This window comes from Pseudorasbora parva, chromosome 25 (assembly GCF_024679245.1).
Source record: "Pseudorasbora parva isolate DD20220531a chromosome 25, ASM2467924v1, whole genome shotgun sequence".
NCBI classification, from domain to species: domain Eukaryota; kingdom Metazoa; phylum Chordata; class Actinopteri; order Cypriniformes; family Gobionidae; genus Pseudorasbora; species Pseudorasbora parva.
This window is the reverse complement of record NC_090196.1, coordinates 28779793-28801503: the sequence shown is the minus strand read 5'-3', so window position 1 is coordinate 28801503 and position 21711 is coordinate 28779793. Positions and strand designations below refer to the sequence as shown.

The 21711-nt window shown below is 41.0% G+C and overlaps 1 protein-coding gene across 5 annotated transcripts in view; it reads left to right on the top strand.

Annotated features, from left to right (window-relative positions):
- tubgcp6 (tubulin gamma complex component 6) overlaps window positions 1–21711 on the top strand; it is an 86364-nt gene that overhangs the window by 6732 nt on the left and 57921 nt on the right. For 4 of the 5 annotated variants that reach the window (XR_010901610.1, XM_067436855.1, XM_067436854.1 and 1 more), the window contains exons 4-22: window positions 1823–2039; window positions 2125–2286; window positions 2366–2487; window positions 4002–4065; window positions 4225–4334; window positions 6017–6108; window positions 6292–6431; window positions 8402–8551; window positions 8862–8943; window positions 10611–10699; window positions 10772–10887; window positions 12627–12765; window positions 13407–13493; window positions 13563–16413; window positions 16621–16776; window positions 16872–17040; window positions 18185–18326; window positions 18975–19169; window positions 19253–19385. Coding sequence is in view for 4 of the 5 variants with exons in the window: in XM_067436855.1 (XP_067292956.1) it covers window positions 1823–2039; window positions 2125–2286; window positions 2366–2487; window positions 4002–4065; window positions 4225–4334; window positions 6017–6108; window positions 6292–6431; window positions 8402–8551; window positions 8862–8943; window positions 10611–10699; window positions 10772–10887; window positions 12627–12765; window positions 13407–13493; window positions 13563–16413; window positions 16621–16776; window positions 16872–17040; window positions 18185–18326; window positions 18975–19169; window positions 19253–19385 (5216 nt within the window). In the remaining variant the exon portion in view is untranslated. The remainder of the gene's footprint in view (window positions 1–1822; window positions 2040–2124; window positions 2287–2365; window positions 2488–4001; window positions 4066–4224; window positions 4335–6016; window positions 6109–6291; window positions 6432–8401; window positions 8552–8861; window positions 8944–10610; window positions 10700–10771; window positions 10888–12626; window positions 12766–13406; window positions 13494–13562; window positions 16414–16620; window positions 16777–16871; window positions 17041–18184; window positions 18327–18974; window positions 19170–19252; window positions 19386–21711) is intronic. The other variant, XM_067436857.1, reaches the window with a different exon arrangement.

Here is a 21711-nt window from a genome sequence, read left to right as displayed (position 1 = left end):
AGAACTTGCGATGAGGTCTTAAAATATTTTGAGAAGGTCTTTAAAAAGTCTTAAAAAGGTCTTGAAATTAACTTCAGGATTCCTGCATATACCCTGTTTAAAAAACATGTATAAACACTTTGACTGAAATTATGTAATTTTAAAAGCCTGATCTAAAGGTTTATTTGTAAAGGGATAGTTCACCAAAAAATTTAAAATCTGTCATTAATTATTCACCTCGTCGTTCCAAACCCATTAGACTTTGTTCATCTCCGGAACACAAATGAATATCTTTTTAATGACATCTGAGAGATTTCTGTCCTTCCATTGGCAGCTACACAACTGACACTTTGACGCTTCAAAAAAGTTCATAAAGAGATCTTAAAACTAATCTATATGAATTGAGTGGTTTAGTCCAAATTGATCTTCCTCAAGAACCATTGAGGTTCATTCTCGTGTTAAGCAGACCGTTTGATCTTCCTCAAGAACCAATGAGGCTCATTCTCGTGTTACGCAGACCGTTTGATCTTCCTCAAGAACCAATGAGGTTCATTCTCGTGTTAAGCATACCGTTTGATCTTCCTCAAGAACCAATGAGGTTCATTCTTGTGTTAAGCAGACCGTTTGATCTTCCTCAAGAACCAATGATGTTCATTCTCGTGTTACGCAGACCGTTTGATCTTCCTCAAGAACCAATGAGGTTCATTCTCGTGTTACGCAGACCGTTTGATCTTCCTCAAGAACCAATGAGGTTCATTCTCGTGTTACGCAGACCGTTTGATCTTCCTCAAGAACCAATGAGGTTCATTCTCGTGTTACGCAGACCGTTTGATCTTCCTCAAGAACCAATGAGGTTCTTTCTCGTGTTAAGCATACCGTTTGATCTTCCTCAAGAACCAATGAGGTTCATTCTTGTGTTAAGCAGACCGTTTGATCTTCCTCAAGAACCAATGAGGTTCATTCTCGTGTTACGCAGCGCGTTTGATCTTCCTCAAGAACCAATGAGGTTCATTCTCGTGTTACGCAGACCGTTTGATCTTTCTCAAGAACCAATGAGGTTCATTCTCGTGTTACGCAGACCGTTTGATCTTCCTCAAGAACCAGTGAGGTTCATTCTCGTGTTACGCAGCATGTTTGAGCTTCCTCAAGAACCAATGAGGTTCATTCTCGTGTTACGCAGACCGTTTGATCTTCCTCAAGAACCAGTGAGGTTCATTCTCGTGTTACGCAGCATGTTTGATCTTCAGTAAGAACCAATGAGGTGTTGTCTTGCACATCAAGCAGATTGGTTCAATGTTAATATGTGAATAAAAGCCTAAATTCAATCTGTTCATCAAATAAGCGACAATTTGGACTAAACTGCTCTATTCTGGATTAGTTTTATGATCTCTTTATGAATGTTTTGAAGCGTCAATGGAGGGACAGAAAGCTCTCAGATTTCATCAAAAGTATCTTAATTTGAGGTATGAAGATGAATAAAGGTCTTACGGGTGTGGAACGACATGAGGGTGAGTACCTTAAGACAGAATTTTCATTTTTGGTATGAAAAAATAAATATTATATTATAATTAATACCTTCTGATATTCTAATTATTATAGTCAATTAAAGGGATAATCCACTCAAAAATGAAAGCTCTGTCATGCAGGTTTAGGACAGCATAGGGATGAATAAATGATGACAGGATTTTCATTTTTTGGGCCAGGGTTTTCCCTTTTAATACTAGATTCAGTGCATTGATTTGGGCAGATGAATGCACTGCAATGTACCCCTGCCGACTACTTAAAAGAAGTAGTTTGAAACATGGTCCACATTTGTCATCCTTTTTTTCTCTGTCTCCTTCAGTCCACCGGGTCAGAAGGAGCCCCCATACCTCACAGAGGCTGGCAGAGAGGCATTTGATCAGCTGTACCGGCTGTGGGAAGGAGAAATGAGGAACATTCTGTCCACTCAGACACCATCACCGCTCCTGCCACTGCCGCTGGACTGCCAGAGTCAGCTGGTCAAAAACGTGCTCAACGTGCTGATCGGGGTCTCCTCTGCCACGTTTCCTCTCAACGAGGTGGTATCTAATTATCTAAAAGTATCTAATTTTATTTATAGGGACTTTTTATTGACTTTCTCTTGTGTGTCATTCTCCGCTCAAGGCTAGTGTGCAGTTTGATGTTCGTCCGGATATATGTGTGTCCGGGACGTCACCTGAGAGTGTGTCTCGGCTGCTGAGTGAGCTGGCACAGTACGGCACACACTACCTGCGTCTCAGCCGCTTCTCCCTGAGTAGCGGGAGTCAGAAAGGACTTGTCTTCCAGGTGACATATGCCGTAATTTCTTATAGTACTTTAAGATTCAGAACTACATGTTACACAGATGCTTGTGTGTGTGTCTCAGGCCTTTACAGGTGGGCTACGGCGTTACCTGCATTACTACAGAGCATGTGTGCTGAGCACACCGGCCTCTCTAAGTCTACTAACTATCGCTTGTCATTTCCGCAAACTGGGGCGTCAGCTCAGGTATATTTTGTCATCCTGTCATGCAATCCACAAAGCTGTGCTTTTAAATGGCTCACATGGAGGATTTTATTTATTTTTCTTAATAAAAGACTGTAAACATACTTTATTTACAATGCAAAACACATGCCTCATTATAGCTAGAACATTTTTGGAAACTAGTAAAAATGGGTCATGAGTTCACTCTTTCACACTAGCTCTGGGACAAAAAAAATGATTGTGAAATAAAAACTGTAGTAGGGCATATAGACTGATGAAGCATAGCATTATGACTTTACTGACAGGTGAAGTGAATAACGCTGATGACCTCTTCATCACGGCACCTGTTAGTGGGAGGGATTTATTAGGGGGCAAGTGAAGATTTTGTGTTAGAAGCAGGAGAAATGGGCAAGTGTAAGGATTTGAGCGAGTTTGACAAGCACCAAATTGTGACGACTGGGTCAGAGCATCTCCAAAACTGCAGCTCTTGTGGTGCAGCTCTTGTTGGTGGCCAAGGCTCATTGATGCACGTGGGGAGCAAAGACTGTGGACTATGTGGTCTGATGAAACAGATGAGCTACTGTAGCTCAAATTGCTCCAGAAGTTAATGCTGGTTCTGATAGAAAGGAGTCAGAATACACAAGAGTATCGCAGTTTGTTGCGTATGAGGCAGCATATCTGCTGACCAGTCAGGGTGCCCATGCTGACCCCTGACCCTGCTGAAAGCACCAACAGTGGCATGTGAGCATCAGAACTGAACCACAGAGCAATGGAAGAAGGTGACCTGGTCTGATGAATCCCATTTTCTTTTACATCCCGTGGATGGCCGGGTGTGTGTGCTACCCTTACCTGAGGAACACATGGCACCAGAATGCACTATGGGAAGAAGGCAAGCTGGCGGAGGCAGTGTGATGCTTCGGGCAATGTTCTGCTGGGAAACCTTGGGTCCTGCCATCCATGTGGATGTTACTTTGACACACACCACCTACCTAAGCATTGTTGCAGACCATGTTCACCCTTTCATGGAAACAGTATTTCTGGTGGCTGTGGCTCCAGCAGGATAATGACCCTGCCAAAAAGCAAAAATGCTTCAGGAATGGTTTGAGGAGCACAATAACGATTTTGAGGCGTTGACTTGGGCTCCAAATTCCCCAGATCTCAGACCAAACAAGCATCTGTGGGATGTGCTGAACAAACAAGTCTGATCCTTGGAGACCCCACAGGACTTAAAAGGATCTGCTGCTAACATCTTGGTGCCAGATACCACAGCACACCTTCAGGGGGACTAGTGGAGTCCATGCCTTGACGGGCTGGGCTGTTTTGGCAGCAAAAGGGGGACCAGCACAATATTAGGCATGTTGTCATAATGTTATGCCTGATCGGTGTATATTTATATTTTGATGTATTAATATAAATAGACCAATATTATGGTTGAGCAAAAAAAAAAAAAAAACTTTTTATATAATAATCTAATAAAAATCATTATTAGTGGACATTATCAGCAGATGTGAATCCGTGTCCTTGTATGTGATTATCAGGTATCTGTCAGAACTGTGTTGTGTGGATGGAATCGCCGGTGTGGGACGAGCATCATTCCCCATGGTAAGAAACTCTTTCGTCACACACTTCACATATTTCTGTCAGACACAGTAGCATTGAGGTTGAGTTTAAAGATGATGTCCTCAGAAGTGTTGTAGACAGGTTGGTGTTGCAGGTCTGCAGTGCTGTGTGTGTAATTGGCAGTGTGATGTCTGTGTTTAGGGTGTAAAACTGCTGTCATGTCTGTATAATGAAGCTCAGAGTAACTGCAGTAATGAGAATCATCCGGTGCTGCTGTCGCTGCTGAAGAGCAGCTGTGAGCCGTACACACGGTGAGAAACTCATCTCCTCTATCGCTCTTTACTTATCTATTATTCAACTCAAGAAGGTCACTTAAAAGCAGAGTGGCTTTTGGCACACTATATTTTTCCAAGTGAATGATACTATGAAATGGTTTCTGTAGTGTCTGGCTGCCATTAAGTGCACCACAGAGATTGTATGCTATTATTTACTCATCTTCAGCTGTTATTTTTCTTGTGCAACATGAATGGAGAATCCTCGTGACATAAAGGCCATGTCTGTCAAGCTATTTTGTTTTAGTTGTGCTTCGGCTCTGCGTGACTACCGGATGAATATGATTTAAAAAAATAGAGAGATTATCCTACTGCTCATAAAACATTCACTATTGGGCTTAAAGGGTATAATTAGTTGGAAAGGACATCTGACTAGATGAAAACGTTACTGTAGCTAAACCCATTAATAGAGATTGTACTTCCGGCACAGTGCTACAGCCACTATAATGAAATGACCCTTCACAATAGATAATGCTTTAAAACCAACTCTGTTAGAGAGCTACATATTTATCTATTCAATAAAATAGCCTGCTCATCTGTTGAGTAATGAAATCGCCATCTCCACGTCGCTTTTACAACTTTTCAAATCCATCAGGCCCTGTTTACACCTGATATTAAGATGGTTTTTGGTCGATCGGATCACAAGTGGATGACAATAAATACAGGTTTAAACGGGGTCTAAAATATTATGTCCACTTCCTTTGCTTTCGTAGTGTGCTCGTGGTTAAATGTGTTCAAACAAAAGACGCCTTCTCTCCTCCTACTGACCTAATGCGGAAACATTATGGGAAGCGCTCTAGCCAGACAGGATTTAACTTTTTTCGGCTGGAGACCCAAGTTTGGTTTGAAGGGGAAAAACGTACCAAGCTCAATGTTCTCTTACCACTCCAGATTTCTAACACACACTCACAGCGTTCGGCTGGTTTTATGTCTGTCAGAGTAGAAACGAAAGCTGCTGCTCTCTGTATGTTTTTACATTCTCCGTTTGTGTTCATATGTAAATTGCGTGATCTTATTTCATCCATTAGATTGAAAGAAACATACATTTACCCACATTTACATAACTGCCGCCCATTGACCCTCTCCTCAAAGAAATTAGGACAGAAGTTGTTGAAAGTGGACAAAAGAAATGGATTAAAACACCAGGTGTAAACGGGAATGTCACCCTCGTCTACTTGTGTCCTAATTCTAGGTGTAAACAGGGCCTGGGTTCTTGTCATCTCAAAATGCCAATCCAATGTTGATTCTTGTTTTATTACAAGCTCTGTCTCGGTTCTCTTTTTGCCAGCAGACTCTCCTCTGTTCGGCATTTGTTAAATACAGGTGATTCTCTGGAGGTTGGAGATTTAGCTGCCTCATTTCTAGCTTTCCTGTTCGTTGTGACAAACAACCTGTGCCACTTGAACGCAATACACGCACCAAAGCAGTTAGAGCAACTTTCCTTTTTTTTTGAGACATGCTTGGGCGAGTGACAAATGTACACAATTTCCCCTAAAAACCATCCCATCAAACAAACGCTTATAATAGGTTTGCCATAGTGAATCCGTGTCAAAAATCAAGACAAATACACATTTTGGAAGAAGAATTAATGATGTATTGACTTATATAAAAATGTTAATGTGGAACAAAAAAAGTGACATAGTGTCTGTGTTGGTGTGTAGGTTTGTTTCAGACTGGGTGTACAGTGGTGTCTTCCGTGACGTTTATAAAGAGTTTATGATTGAGGTCAATGAGGATTACCTGTCCTACAGAGGTGAGTTTCTCAATCTCACGCTTTTAATTTTATGTTTAGATGGCTAGATAAGTCCATTCATTTTCTGCTGCATTGTTAGATTAAAAATGAAACGCTGATGGTGTGCAGTTACATCCGTGATAGCAGTCTTAAAATCAATTTGTCATTTATGCAAAACCTTGCAATGAATCTCTGTTCCCTCAGATAAGAACTTTTGGACGCAGGGGTACACTCTTATTTCGCGGGATGCAGAGGACTGTGTGCCGGTGTTCCTCAAACACATCGCAAACGATGTTTACGTCTGTGGGAAAACTATCAATCTTCTGAAAATCTGCTGCCCACAGGTGCCCCACAAACACTTCATAATGCTTTGAACTGAAGGGGAAAAATTATGTATTTGAGGAAAGTCTTTTCTGCTCTCACAGGTTGCATTTATTTGATCTAAAATACAGTAAAAACCGTAAAATTGGGATTAATTATTACAATTTTAAAAAACTTTGTTTTCCGTTTTAATTTATTGTAAAATGAAATGTATTTCTGTGATTCAAAGCTCAATTTTCAGCATCATTCATCCAGTCTTCATGGTCATTCAGAAATCATTCTAATGAGGATTTGCTGCTCAAAAAAAAAGATCATTAAAAAAATTATTATCAATGTTGAATAATAATATTTTTTATTGAAAATGAAGATTTTTATTAAAGGGATAGTTCACTTTAAAATGAAAATTCTGTCATCCTTTACTCACCCTCAAGTGGTTTCAAACCTGTATGAGTTTCTTTCTTCAGCTGAACACAAGGGAAGATATTTTGAAGAATGTCAGTAACCCAACAGTTAACTGGAGCCATTGACATCAATAGTAGGAAAAAAAAATACTATGGAAGTCAATGGCTCCAGTTAACTGTTGGGTTACTGACATTCTTCAAAATATCTTCCCTTGTGTTCAGCTGAAGAAAGAAACTCATACAGGTTTGAAACAACTTGAGGCTGAGTAAAGGATGACACAATTTTAATTTTAAAGTGAACTATCCCTTTAAAGGGGGGGTGAAATGCTGTTTCATGCATACTGAGCTTTTTACACCTTTAAAGACTTGGATTCCCATCCTAAACATAGACAAAGTTTCAAAAACTAATGTTGGGCGTTTGATGGAGTATTTCTGTGTTAAAAATACTCCTTCCGGTTTCTCACAAGTTTCGGCGAGTTTTTTTCGAGTATGGGTCTAATTGACGTTAAATAGAGCGGAAGGTCCTTGTATGGGCTGTACGGGCTCTTCTCCCGGAAGGGTGCGCGCGCGCGTGACTAGAGGGAGAGAGAGGAAATGCACGCTGTAAACAGTCTCTCAGGTGCAGATCCAGTCGTCCGTGAACACTTATGTCGCGCCCCGGGAAGGCAGCGCTGCATTTGAACCGATTTGAACGCAGAAATGACGGGAAGCTTCAAGGCATCGCTTCAGTCGCGTTGCAAAGTGGATTTCCACGGTCACTGCTGTCACAGGACTTCACCAAATCATACCAAAGAAGTGTGTTTTTGACAGAGCGGTCCTGCTTTGGAAGATGCCGGTGAGTAAATCAACTTCAAATGTCTCTGCTATTGGCTACCGTCGCATGAGTAAACATCAGTAAACGATACGATCGCGTGCTTCGTCATTCAAATGCACTAACGGTTACTCCATTGTTGTTCTGTATAACGTTACACTAGTCTGACGTGCAAAACCGTTCTGCTTGCTACTTCTAAGGTAAACCGAATCATGTCCTCATACACTGCGAGTAAAGACACAGAAATGTGGAGAGGCCATTAAATACAGTAACTTACATACCACAGAGACGGACGTCCTGATGTTGCCGTTTCTCCTGTTCAGTTTATTTCAGCCTCAGATTTGATTGTGGATCATTATCTGTATTAGCTGAGATAGATGGGTTTCTCCACGCTTGAGGACGTCACCGCTTTGCGCGCTTGTGATTCTTTAGCTCCGCCCACACGATACGCCTCCAGGCACTCGTTTTTTTCCGGAAAGACTCGGTACAGCCCATATTTCTTTTATAAATATGATAAAACTAAAGACTTTTCGGAGATATGAAGGATGCAATACTACTCTATAGGTACTCAAGATTGACATGAGATTGACTGAAACTGAGTGTTTCACCCCCCCTTTAAGGATTCTTTGAAAAATAAAATAAATAAATCTCAAATTTATTTGAAATATTTTTTTTTCCGTAACATTCTAAATGTTGTTACTGTCACTTTTGATTTCATTTTTTTTTTTACTGGAGATTATTTTGGGAAGTTCCAATTTAACACCATCTGTCCATTAAACAGCATTACATCTTCTGGTCGGATATACCAGTGCCCAGGATCGCTGTGACGTTTTCCCTGCAAGAAGTTGAGGAGATTGAGAGAGACTGTGCCGTGTACCGAGGGCGAATGGAGACTATTGCTAGGCACAGCGCCACCAGCAGGGAGGAGCAGGTACTGCACCGCTCATGGCAGTCTGCTTGCTGCTGATATATAGTAAAGTAATTATGAGGTTTTCAAAATGGTTCATACAGGTTAAGTGTTTATGTCTGCAGTGTGCTCACTAAATTAAGAGACCCAATAACAGTGTAGTGCCTGTACTGTTGGCATGGCAACAGATGAGATTTTAAAATCTGGTCCATTAACCCAGTTTCATCAGGACACTGTGACCTAGGCTTAAATCTGCTTCATTGTTTTGCGTTGAAGTCTGTCTTGTCTTCCTTTTTTTATTTTTTCCCTCTGTCTATAACTTATTTTTCATCAGGCCATGCGGACTGAACAGGCCCGACAGGAGCTCATTAACCAGGTCAGAGAGACAGCGGCCAAGACCCTGGAGAGAATCAGAGGTCAGAAATCTGTCCCCTCACAACCCAAGCGCACATACACCTGACGCTGTTAGCAGCTTCTCTCTGGGTAAAATTAGTCTTGCGTAGCCAGTCTTGACTTTCATCATAGGCCCTGTCCCAAATAGCAGCCTTCTGAATTGTAAAGTGAGAAATGGGACCCCATAAATGCCAGGAAGTTCACGTGAAGTGAGACATTGGGAAAGAAACAATTTTTTGCTTATCATCATGACAAAAATCTTTTTGTTTAGTTTCAGTCAAATTACTAAAATAACTCAGGCTTGAATTTTGGTGCAGGATTGCGTGTATTTAGGTTTATAATGCAGGAAATTCCCGCAAACATTTATTCTCTTTAAAATGTAGGTCATATGAGCAAATTAATCCGCATAGATTATAAGATCAAATCAGTCATTTTAAAACGTTCTGCGATATGTAATTTTACAAACAACATGAGTGATTCAGCTGTGCTGTCGTGTTTCGGGAGTCAAATCAGAGGAAAACCCCTTTTGTCGTGTCGATGATTCCTTCACAGGAATGTTGTGGTCATGTCTAGGCAAAGGGCCTTCATCTGATCTCATATGGCCCGGATCTGGCTGACTGTGGTAAACCTATCATGTAGCGAGTACATCAGTTATGGAAGTATGTCCAGTTTCTGCTGACCTAATTCATGCAGCCTAACGATCAAAAATTGATAAAGTGTTATGTGTATACCAGGTTAAAAAGATGTTTTATTCTTATTAAACTGACGGAGTGTGTCTGCTTCCCGAACAATGCTAGGATGTCTGTTCCAGTTGATTTAGATATTCTAGGTATTATCAACTGGCCAGAATTTTGTGGTTTATTTATTAAGCGTGCAGGGCAACCACCCAGTAGAGCATTACAATTATCTGTCCTTGAGCTCATGAATGCATGAACTAACTTTTCCACATTTGTCACTGAGAGCCTGTCGTAATTTAAATATATTATTAAGATGGAAGAATGCGGTTTTACAGATGTTAACTTAGTGAGTTTCCTCGTAAACACAGCCGGTTATAGCAAGCAGCCGAATATGTGTCTGTCATTTTGGTTAAAAGAACAACAAAAGATAGTTTTAATAATAAGGAATCTGGATTAATAGCCTATGTATTTAATTTTTATAGGACTAAAAGATTATCCAGTGTTATTGTACATTAGATTGCTTTACTCTATAGTATTTCTCTACCTGAATATTAGTGTTAGACTTACTCAAAAAATATTTTCACTTTATTTAATTTGTATCTTGTTCTATTGAATTTATTTGTGCTACTTTTTGAGTTTATTTTAAAGATTGAAATCAAGCTTCCTTCTGTTGTGTAAACTCTTCACTTTATTGTAAAAACATAAATACAATGAGTGAGCAAGCATTTAGGTGAGAGAACCCCCCCACACACACACATGCACACACATTTTCCAAAATTATATTCAGGCCCTGTAACCAAAACTAATTAAACTGAATTGAAAATTTCACAAAAACTAAAACCGCACTAATATGTATAGTAAACAATGTTTATACGTGAGGGGGACACAGTTCTGCTTGTGGAGGTCAAGTATTAATTATCCAGACGACCATCGAGAGGGAGTTCCTCCCCACAGAGGCAGATGAATGGAGTTTACAACTGACGTCCCACTGTTTTCACTCTTGCCCCCTGCAGGCCGCCAGGTGTCGCAGCGTCTGGCGGAGGAGGCCCAGAAGAGAGAGCGATTTGAAGAGATGAAACAGCAGCTGGAGCTCGACCAGGAGGTGAGGAGCCCATTAATAACCAGTCAGTAAAACCATCTTCAGCAGCTCTAACTTGTGTGGATGTGGTTTCAGTGGCGTAGTGCTGCGAGACGGAAGGAGCAGGAAGATGATTTCAGCTACGCTCGAGAGCTCAGAGACCGAGAACAGAGGCTGCAGGCCCTCGAGGAGCAGCTGGAGCGCCGGGCACGGTGGGCGGCATACAATAACACAGAAAAGAGAACGATTGAGGCTGTAGAGCGCTGCAGTGACCTCCCACAGGACGTTTATTTCCCATTCATATTCTCTACATGCTTTAGAGCAAATTATTCAGTAAAGCATTATGTGCCATGAACCAATAGCTCTCAGATGAATCATAACATTTCAATATTGTCTTAAATCCAAAGAGGTATTTAAGAAAAAAGTTACACGATTATGTACTCTTTTATGAGGAAATGAACTCATCCCATAAAGCATTGCACTTAAATGAAATTACTTGAATGAAAATCAGCATATTATAGTAGTTTATTGCAAATAGGTTGAACATACAAATATGCAAGTACAACTTGCTTGTCATTTGCAGTGCATCAGGGAGGGAGTGGACGCTCACTACTGGGCTTTTTCACTGCCTTTCATGCATCCATGGTAGCAGAGACCTTTTAAATTGGAGTATATGACTTAAAGGGTTAGTTAGTTAAGATATTTGGAAGAATGTTTGTATATAAGCAGATTTTGAGCCCCATTGACTACCATAGTATTTTTTTTTCCTACTATGGTAGTCAATGGGGCTCAAAATCTGCTTATATACAAACATTCTTCCAAATATCTTTCTTTGTGTTCAGCAGAAGAAAGAAATTCTTGCAGGTTAGGAACAACTGGAGGGAGAGTAAATGATGACAGAATTTTCATTTTTGGGTTATCTAACCCTTTAAGGATTGTAATTATTTCATCATTAATTTGTTGCATAAAAGTCCCCATGAAATCAAAATTTTGAAGTTTTTAGCTTGTATGAATATATGTTAGCCTATAAGCTAGTGGGCACCACAATTCATGTTTAGAAGACATAAACATTTAAAACTTCAGTCTCTCACTTTCGCCAATATGGATCAATGATTTTGATGACATCACTGCACTTCAGATACTCATAACATTTTCTGTCCAATCAAATACTCTCTAGAATCTAAAGCCCCACCCCCTACATTATAAACAGACGCTACAGCTGAAACTGGACAATTTGAACACATTTAGACATTGGACATATGCTTTCCACTGGGCCGAATAAACGTTTGGTTTTACGTTAGTGTCACATGAACCGCCAATATCAAAGACACGATAGCACAGAGCATATTATATTCACGAGTCGCCATAGACCAAAAAACATATCGGACCCATTTGCATTCTGCACAGAATGCTGTATTTTTAAAGCGATATGGAGGAGAAACAGTCAGACAGACTCTGCATTAGAAACAGCTGACGTGTAGAAGAGAGAACTTCATAACTACACACATCCGCAGCATTATAATAGTCACTGTTTGGTTTTAGTAAGAGTTTCATATTAAATCTAAATGTATTAGACTATGGCTGTCATAAGCTGTTAAATGTGGCTTAAACGAGCTCAACGGCCAAGCTGTGATTTAAACAAACGCTTCTGGCCGTTTTAAAAAAGGTGAGGGGCTGCTCGATATGTCCCACGCTGTCTTCCTGTTTCAATGGAAATTTATGTCAGCACACTGAATAGTGCTGTATGTTTCAATGCAAAATACATTGAAGTTGCATCTTCATATAGCATCCTATCACCCTCGGAGCTCATGCTACATCTGCCTTGAGAGGTCTATCTATATGTTATCAATAAAAATCTATTTCATCTATTTTCATGCTTTTATTAAAGGACTCAAATATCCAGAGAGAAATTTAGCATCAAGGGAATGAAATATGTTTTCCGTGTGTTCAGGATGGATCTGATCGCTCAGTACGGTCAGTTATCAGAAGCCGCAGCTAGACGAGAGCTCAGAGCCATGTGGAAGGTGCAGAGGATGAAACTCGACGAGCAAAGAGTCAACTTCCTGCAGCAAGAACAACAGAACGTACAGGTCTGAAATTAAAAATCAGAATTGTATTTTATTCATTTAATTTAGATTTATGGCATATTTATTGTCTTGTGTTATTGCAATGGATTTCATTAGTATTTATTTTTGCATTTGTAATAGAGAATGTTTGTATCTTACTCTGATATTGCAATGGGGATGTTATTGTCATTGTATTCATTTTCAATATATCATTTTACCAAAATATATTTATAAATATGTGAATTTGCTTTTTGTGCTTTCATAGATAATTTGTATTATCTATTTTAGTAATGCCAAAGTGATATTTTTATTATTTGTAATTTTATCAGTTTTTAGTAACTTATTTTTACTAAAATGTATATTAATAAATGTATAATACATAAATAATTTTTCACAAGAAAATAATACAAATAATTTATTACATTTTTTATTTGCCGTTATACTGAAGCTAGAAGTCATGCCTCTGCAATTTTAACACAAACATCTTGGTGTCATGTGAAAGTCTCCAGTTCTCAGTTTATGAACCATCCTTTTTAAGTTTTATCTGTGTGGTAGTTGAACTTGCCTTAGCAATCATATGTCCAGCACTATATGTTAGCATCTGCCATTGAAAGTGATAGATAAGTGGAAATCTTTATCTCTGAGGTGTTCTGATTTCTGTTCAGGCTCTTCTGGAGAAGTTTCCTTTAGATCTGCAAGGCCCCCCTCCGGAAACGGCCTACCAACAACGGCCTGCACAACTACATGCCGAGGTCTGTGTGCAGTTCTTTACATGTACACATCTATAGCTTTGGAAATGTAAAATTATTTTCATTTTACAGCAGAATCTTTGTGAACAGCAAACAGCAGATCCTCCTATCCCAGAATCCTCTGCTGCTCCCTGTTCTCCAGCCAATGATGAAACTCATGCTCTCATATCAGAGGAAATCAACATTGCTGACTTCCTCCCCGAGCCTCCACGCATCCCTGACAGTGGTGCCGTGACTCAGGCCCTCCACGACATTGGTTCTGACCTGTTGCAGCATTCTGAGAAGCCACACCCAACAATCTCCCACATACGTCTTGGACAAAATGTTTCAGAAGTCCTAGAATCAGTCCCTGTGCCTAGTCAATATGGACAAGCATCCAAGTCCAACTTCCAAATGGGTCAGTTCACTCCAGAGGGGTCAGTAGGTCAGCCGAAGGTTAGTGTTCATGGACACCCTTCACAGAGTTCAGTGCAGCTGGGAGACTCCACTGCCTCAGGGCAGAAAAAGGGCCCGATCCGCTTGGAGTCAAACCCCCCTACACAAACCACTCAAGAGCGAACATGTGAGTCAGAGAGCGATAGCCAGGGTACAGAAAAACAACCAACTGGAGAAGAGACAGGAAAAGAGCCCTCGGCGGCCAGCACAGGTTCAGAGCCAAAGCAAGCCACCCAGGAGCCAACAGAGAAAGCCAAATCCTGTGAGAGTGTCAGCCAGCCCTCTCACTGTTCTCAGCCAGAGGAAGAACAATCTGTGTCTCCTTTTATAAGCTTCCATGAGTCAGAGTCTGATACTTATACAAGAAATAACAGCCGTGATCCTGATTCGGCACTGATATCATCCCTGCCCTCATCTGATGTCCGTGGTCACGCCTCTGATGCACATATAAGGGTTGGTGAATATGTTTCTGATGTAGCCACTCCTCTTCTGACACCTAATATCCATGGACACGCCTCTGATGCCCATATAAGGGTTGGCGAACATGTTTCTGATGTAGCCACTCCTCTTCTGACACCTAATATCCATGGACACGCCTCTGATGCCCATATAAGGGTTGGCGAACATGTTTCTGATGTAGCCACTCCTCTTCTGATCCCTAATATCCATGGCCACGCCTCTGATGCCCATATAAGGGTTGGCGAACATGTTTCTGATGTAGCCACTCCTCTTCTGATCCCTAATATCCATGGACACGCCTCTGATGCTCATATAAGGGTTGGTCAATATGTTTCCGAGGTGACCTCTCACATTCCCTCTACAAATATCCATGGCCACGCCTCTGATGCTCATATAAGGGTTGGCGACCATGTTTCTGATGTAACCACTCCTCTTCTAATCCCTAGTATCCATGGACACGCCTCTGATGCTCATATAAGGGTTGGTCAATATGTTTCCGAGGTGACCTCTCACATTCCCTCTACAAATATCCATGGCCACGCCTCTGATGCTCATATAAGGGTTGGCGACCATGTTTCTGATGTAACCACTCCTCTTCTAATCCCTAGTATCCATGGCCACGCCTCTGATGCCCATATAAGGGTTGGCGAACATGTTTCTGATGTAACCACTCCTCTTCTAATCCCTAGTATCCATGGCCACGCCTCTGATGCCCATATAAGGGTTGGCGAACATGTTTCTGATATAGCCACTCCTCATCTAATCCCTAGTATCCATGACCACGCCTCTGATGCTCATATAATGGTTGGTCAATATGTTTCCGAGGTAACCTCTCACATTCCCTCTACAAATATCCATGGCCACGCCTCTGATGCCCATATAAGGTTTGGTGAACATGTTTCTGATGTAACCACTCCTCTTCTAATCCCTAGTATTCATGGCCACGCCTCTGATGCCCAAATAAGGGTTGGCAAACATGTTTCTGAGGTAACCGCTCCACTTCTAACCCCTAGTATTCATGACACCCATATAAGGGTTGGCGAACACATTTCTGAGGTAAATACTCATATCCCTACTGCTAATATTCATGGCCACGCCTCTGACACCCATATAAGGGTTGGCGAACACATTTCTGAGGTAAATACTCATATCCCTACTGCTAATATTCATGGCCACGCCTCTGACGCCCATATAAGGATTGGTGAACATGTTTCTGAGGTAACCACTCTTTTACCAACACCTAATATTCATGGCCATGCCTCTGACGCCCATATAAGGGTTGGTGAAAACATTTCTGAGGTAAATACTTATATCCCCACTGCTAATATTCATGGCCACGCCTCTGATGCCCATATAAGGGTTGGTGAACACATTTCTGAGGTAAATACTCATATCCCCACTGCTAATATTCATGGCCACGCCTCTGATGCCCATATAAGGGTTGGTGAACACATTTCTGAGGTAAATACTCATATCCCCACCGCTAATATTCATGGCCACGCCTCTGATGCCCATATAAGGGTTGGTGAACACATTTCTGAGGTAAATACTCATATCCCCACCGCTAATATTCACGGCCACGCCTCTGACGCCCATATAAAGGTGGGTGAGTTTGTGTCAGATGTCACTGCCTCTCGCCCACTTTTGGGCAAATTTGGTCACTCTTCTGACAGCACTCTTCAAGTGGGTTGTGTGATGCCAAACGCCACCCCTTCATCCAACCCTCTGCCTGGCAGCGCTTTCGGACATGCGTCGGACTCTACGCTAACGTTAGGGTGTGTTGTATCAGGCACAGTCCCTCAGCGCTCTCCATTGCCTGGAAGTGAGTATGGACATTCTTCTCAGTCGACCTTGGGCATTGGGTGTGTGGTCAGTGGGGCTGAGACCATTCGACCCAGCTCTCTTTACAGCGGAGCCCGTGCGCATACATCAGACTCTACTCTGGGCATGGGCTGCGTGGTTGGCGGGGTGGTGCCAGGGAGTTTGTACCGAGCATCAGAAGACGCCGAGAAACCAGCTGACACCCAGGGTGAGAACACAAATGTTTAGCACTCTCAGCTACCATTTTCATTAGAAGTGACATTTTACTCAAATAACACATCTATTGTTTTATCATAGCTACAGGTTTAAGAATTAATTATTTCGTTTTTTAATGTTTTTTTATATCTGTTGGTCACACACGAAGTAAATTCACTGCGTTTAATGAGTTCTTATTTTTCCTTATGTTGTAATGCAGCGCCCCCTAGTGAGCTGTTCTCCCTGGATGAGGGATTGTTTGCCTGGGCTCTGGGACTAGGATTGTCCCCTAAAAAGAGTCCAGAGGATCGCTATCTTCTCAGCCTTGCCTCACAGTACCAAGTTGAGCAGTACCAGGACTCGTACGGCCTGTTGAGTGAGTACCGGACCAGCTGTCTTCATCCTGAACCACTAGAGCTTTCTGTCTTTATCAGAACCAGAGGTGATTTTGTGTTGTCGTTCCTACTCTAGCTGCGGCTCCAGAATCTGAGCTGCTGCTGCAGGTCACACGGGGCCCGAACGGTCTACCTGTCGACCCCTCTCTGTACCGGGCCACCGATGCCACTGCTGTTCAGCTCAGCGAGATGATGCCACTTCCTGTTCTCATGAAACACTCTGTTACAACACCACTGATTACACAGTATGTAAACTAGAGCCGGGTTGATATATAGATTTTTTTTTATTTGTATTTTATATAATCAATCTTTATTTATATTGATTGTGTGATTTTTGTTTATATATATTTTAGGGATGCCACGATTCTCAATATAATATTGAACCATTTGGTATGGCATTCAGAGTTCAATACTCGCTTGTGAATTGCTTTTTTTTTTCTCCGTTTGAAATATTTCTCTCGGTTTATGTCGGCTCTGTTTGAGTGTACCTGTGAGTCTACGCGTTGATATAACCAGATATCCAATCATATGCACTAAAGTTAGGGGATGTTTAGCCACGCTTGAAATGCTGGTGTCAGAGTTACTCACGGAACATAGTTATTCACAATCAAGAAAGTTCATTGTTTCCATGCGTTTTAAAGCCTTGCTGGTTAAATGTTTCATTTGCGTGCTTATGCACAGTTTTACATGCACTGATCGAGCATGTGTATTATTAAAAGCCTGTCAAACACACGTGATTACTGGACTAAGTAGTCCTACTGCGCTAATACTGTCAGATACACACAAGGTTAACATATATAAACACAGTCGGTTATGTCTAAAGTGAAAGTAAAATCGCCGGGTCTGTATATGAGATGCGTGCAGGTCTGTAAATTGACAGCAGCTCAGCCTAGTGAACTCCTGTCCTTAAAGGGACCGTTCACCTCTAAAATTATGTTAATAAAACAAAAGATAAAGAGAAAATCACTCACTGCTCTTGAATAAAGTATATACAGTAGCTTTTAATCAATGTATATTGAAGACTATGTACTTTTAATTTTAGCCTACATTTATTCATTCAATTTCATACTTCAATGCTACTGTACAGCTCTGAGCTTCCACTGTAAATCTTTATTTTATATTATACAATACACTAGGAATGTGTACAAGCATTTCTTTAAGTAAAGTTTTAAGTTTAAGTAAGGTTGAAGTCTTTTAAGTAAAATAAGCCGAGGTATGTATTGAATCATGGACTAACTGTATTGTTGCATCCCTTATATATATAATATTTTCAACTGAATCAATATTAAATCAAAATCTGCAATCAGTGCCCTGATCGAGCCCTGATGTGAACCATAAACAACACTAAAGGACTAAATTTGTAGATTTGAACCTCTCTCTTTCTCTCAGTGTGTCCCTGGTAAATAAGGCCGTGGTGGATTATTTTTTCGTGGAGTTGGGTGTGGAGAAGCATTTTGAGACTCTCAGGCATTTCCTGTTAATGGAGGATGGAGAGTTTGCCCTCTCTCTCAGCGATCAGCTCTTCGAGAAGGTATCAGTGCAGTAACTAAACCCAGAAATCTGATGTGAAGCGCTTGTTAAAGGGGTCCTATTATGCTTTTGTACATTTTCAACTTTTAGGGTGTGATGATGTTGGTGTTTGATCATGAAAAAGGTCTGCAAAGTTACAAAGCACAAAGTCCCTCCAAACTATCTCTATCAGTGTATAGCACTGAACTCCCTGAAACGCCTCCTTTGAAGCCTTGAGTTTCCAAGAATGAACATGTCTCAGTATTCCTCATTGAATTAATTCCCGGCCAAGTCATAAGCCAATAAAGGGCCATGGTTGAGTTAGGAGGGTGTTGAAACTCGTGATCTTTTCCCAAACGCGCTCAAAGAAGAAGGGGCTTTATAGAGAGAGGAACTAAACAGAGCGTTACTGTCAGACTGGAAAGAGAGGAGCTGCAACAATGACGAATATGGGAAACATAATGTGTTTTGAACATTCAAGCATGAAAACCTATTCTAGTAGACCCAAAAACAAAATTAAGACTTTGACAATGTGCATTATAGGTCCCCTTTAAGAAATTTTTTCACACAATTAGTTTGAACTAGATGCCATAATGAGGTTATATGACATACATGTAGCATACAAATAGTTCAAATGCTTATTATTGTGCACTGTGATCTGTGTGTTTAGCTGGGCAGTGGTCAGACCCCCGGCGAGCTGCTGACCCCGCTGGTGTTGAACTCCATTCTGAATAAGGCGCTGCAGTACAGCATTCATGGGGACAGCGAGCTGGCGGCTCACTTCACGTTTGCGCTGCGATACCTCCCTGAGATCTTCCACCCTCACGCTCCAGACTCGCTGAACTGTCTCGAGCTCCGATACAAGGTCAGAGACGCTCACTGTCTTCCTGTATTCTGACGTTTCTGAAGAGCTGGACGTGCGTTCATGATCTTTCTCTGGTTCTGTAGGTGGACTGGCCAGTGAATATCGTCATCACGGACAGCTGTCTGAATAAATACAACAGACTCTTCTCCTTCCTGCTGCAGCTCAAACACATGGTGTGGTCCCTCCGAGACGTCTGGTTTCACCTCAAGAGGACGGGTAAGATTTCAGCAGCGCTTTTTGGCTGTTCAACCACTGAACTCTTCACACATGTACTTTTGTTTTCCATTAGATTCAGTCTTCATAGGTCTGTATTTCTTTGTTCTAAAACCTAGTGAGCTGACAAGAAGACCACATATTAAGGTCTGTGTAGATTAGATGCTAAGGAAACAATTAGTTCTCGTAGTCAACGTGTTGGATGCAGAAATGGAGAAATGGGCAGGAATAAGCGATTTTGACTAAGGCCAAATTTGTTAACCACTCGAAATCCACGGACCCTGTACAGGGTCCAGAATGACATAGTCATATATATATATATATATATACTTTTAATTTAAAATATCCGTGGAGGAGCTCTGAGTCTCTACTTTCTGGAGATATGCATCACTTTGGCATTTGTTTTAGACAAAGTAATGTATTTACACTAAATGACTCTGGTACCATTTCCGCCTGGATTTGGCCTACCCAAATTGAAAAGCTTGGTGTCATTTTACAGGAAACCCTTTAAAGTTACATAAAACACTGCTAAAAGTGATAAACATGTAAGTATAGGTTTTCTTAGCTTTAATAACCCCAAAAAGAGACAATTTTTGTTTTTTGTTTTTTTATAAATCCATTTTTGAAGGTATGTAACTCAGGCTCTGTGTACTCTAGCAACCTACAGACAGTTTGGGCTGTTTCCAGCATATTTAATTAATTTAAATTACATTTTTTTCAGCTTAGACAACATACTTACATGTTTATCACTTTTAGCAGTGTTGTATGTAACTTCAAAGGGTTGCCTGTAAAATGACACCACAATTTTGAACCTAGACCATGTATGGGGGTATCTAAAGCTTTTCAATTTGTGTAGGCCAAATCCAGGCGGAAATCCCCAAAATGGGCAATTGTTTCAGAGTATCACCGAAACAGCATTGCTTGTGTGTTTTTTCTCCTGCTACTCAGTGGTGAGGATTTATCAACAATGTCCGAGCAGGGTTATTGTTCATGCGATGATATATCGCGTGATATAAAAATGTGACGATATGTATCGTTGATGGAAACGATATGATTCGTGATACAGAGTTGCGATCCAAAATAAGCAGGTGCCTGCAACGCTTCCTTTGAAGCCTTGAGTTTCGAGGAACGGACATGTCCCAGTATTCCTCATTCAATGAATTCCCGGCCAAGTCAGAAGCCAATAAAGGGGCTGTGGTTGATTTGCGTTAGGAGTGTGTTGAAACTCGTGATCTTTTCCCAAACGCGCTCAAAGAAGAAGGGGCTTTATAGAGAGAGGAACTAAACAGAGCGTTACTAGCGGGAGAGGCAGGACGCTGTGAGCACCAAGGAAAAAAGTTGACAGAGTTTCAGTGACATTACTCCATTAAAAAAGACTGTTTATAATGACTATATATAAGTAGGTCACCCATGGTTACGAATCATCCAAAAATATTTGTAATGATATTCGGGTCTCTGTCGGTCGGGTCGTTTGAAATGAAGAAGGCCATTAAACCGTGGTAATTTATTTAGAACTAGACACAATTTACTATGAAATATTAAAATAAGTGAATAAATTGATGCTACGGTGAGCATTTACTACTTTTAAAAGATGCGGGTCGGGTACAATATTTTCTTTTTTTGGCGGTCCGAGTTGTGGCCGGGTTAGTTGAAAACGTTGGTCGGGCGCGGGTTGTTACATTGACCCGCACTGGTAGTAGGCCTAATAATAAGGTATAATTCACCCAAACACAAATGTACAAATGTAAACTGTCATCATGAACTCACCATCATGTTGTTTTTATGTTTTAAACTTCCAATCACAAATAATATTCTTTATGAAACCTCAGGGATTTCTGTCCCTCCCTTTAAAGTCCATTATTCCTCTCAAACTTAAAAGGCCAAAACAAATGTCATAAAGGCATGAAAATAACTAATCGAGTGTCTAATACAAGTCTTCTGAAGAGACACAAACGATGGTTTATGATGAACAGATTTACAACAGCGTGCATGATGTAGTAAACACGGACGTTCAGATGATTGTGTGACGCGCGAAAACAACACGAGAGTGAGTAAATGCAGAATTAAAATTCTTGGATGAGCTAAACGTTTACAGTTTGAGAGCGGTCATGTTGACGAGCTTTCTTGCGATTTAGCGCTGTGACGGATTGCACTGATCATCTGAAGCGAACGCGCTGGCGGAGCGGTGCTCCTCAAAGTCGAACCGCAAACATCATTTAAATCAACAGATCACATTTAGTTTTAGTAGTATGATTGTTCAAAGCATTTTAGATGGTTTATTCTTATATGTGCAGTGCATTAATAGCGGGAGAGGCAGGACACTGAGCAC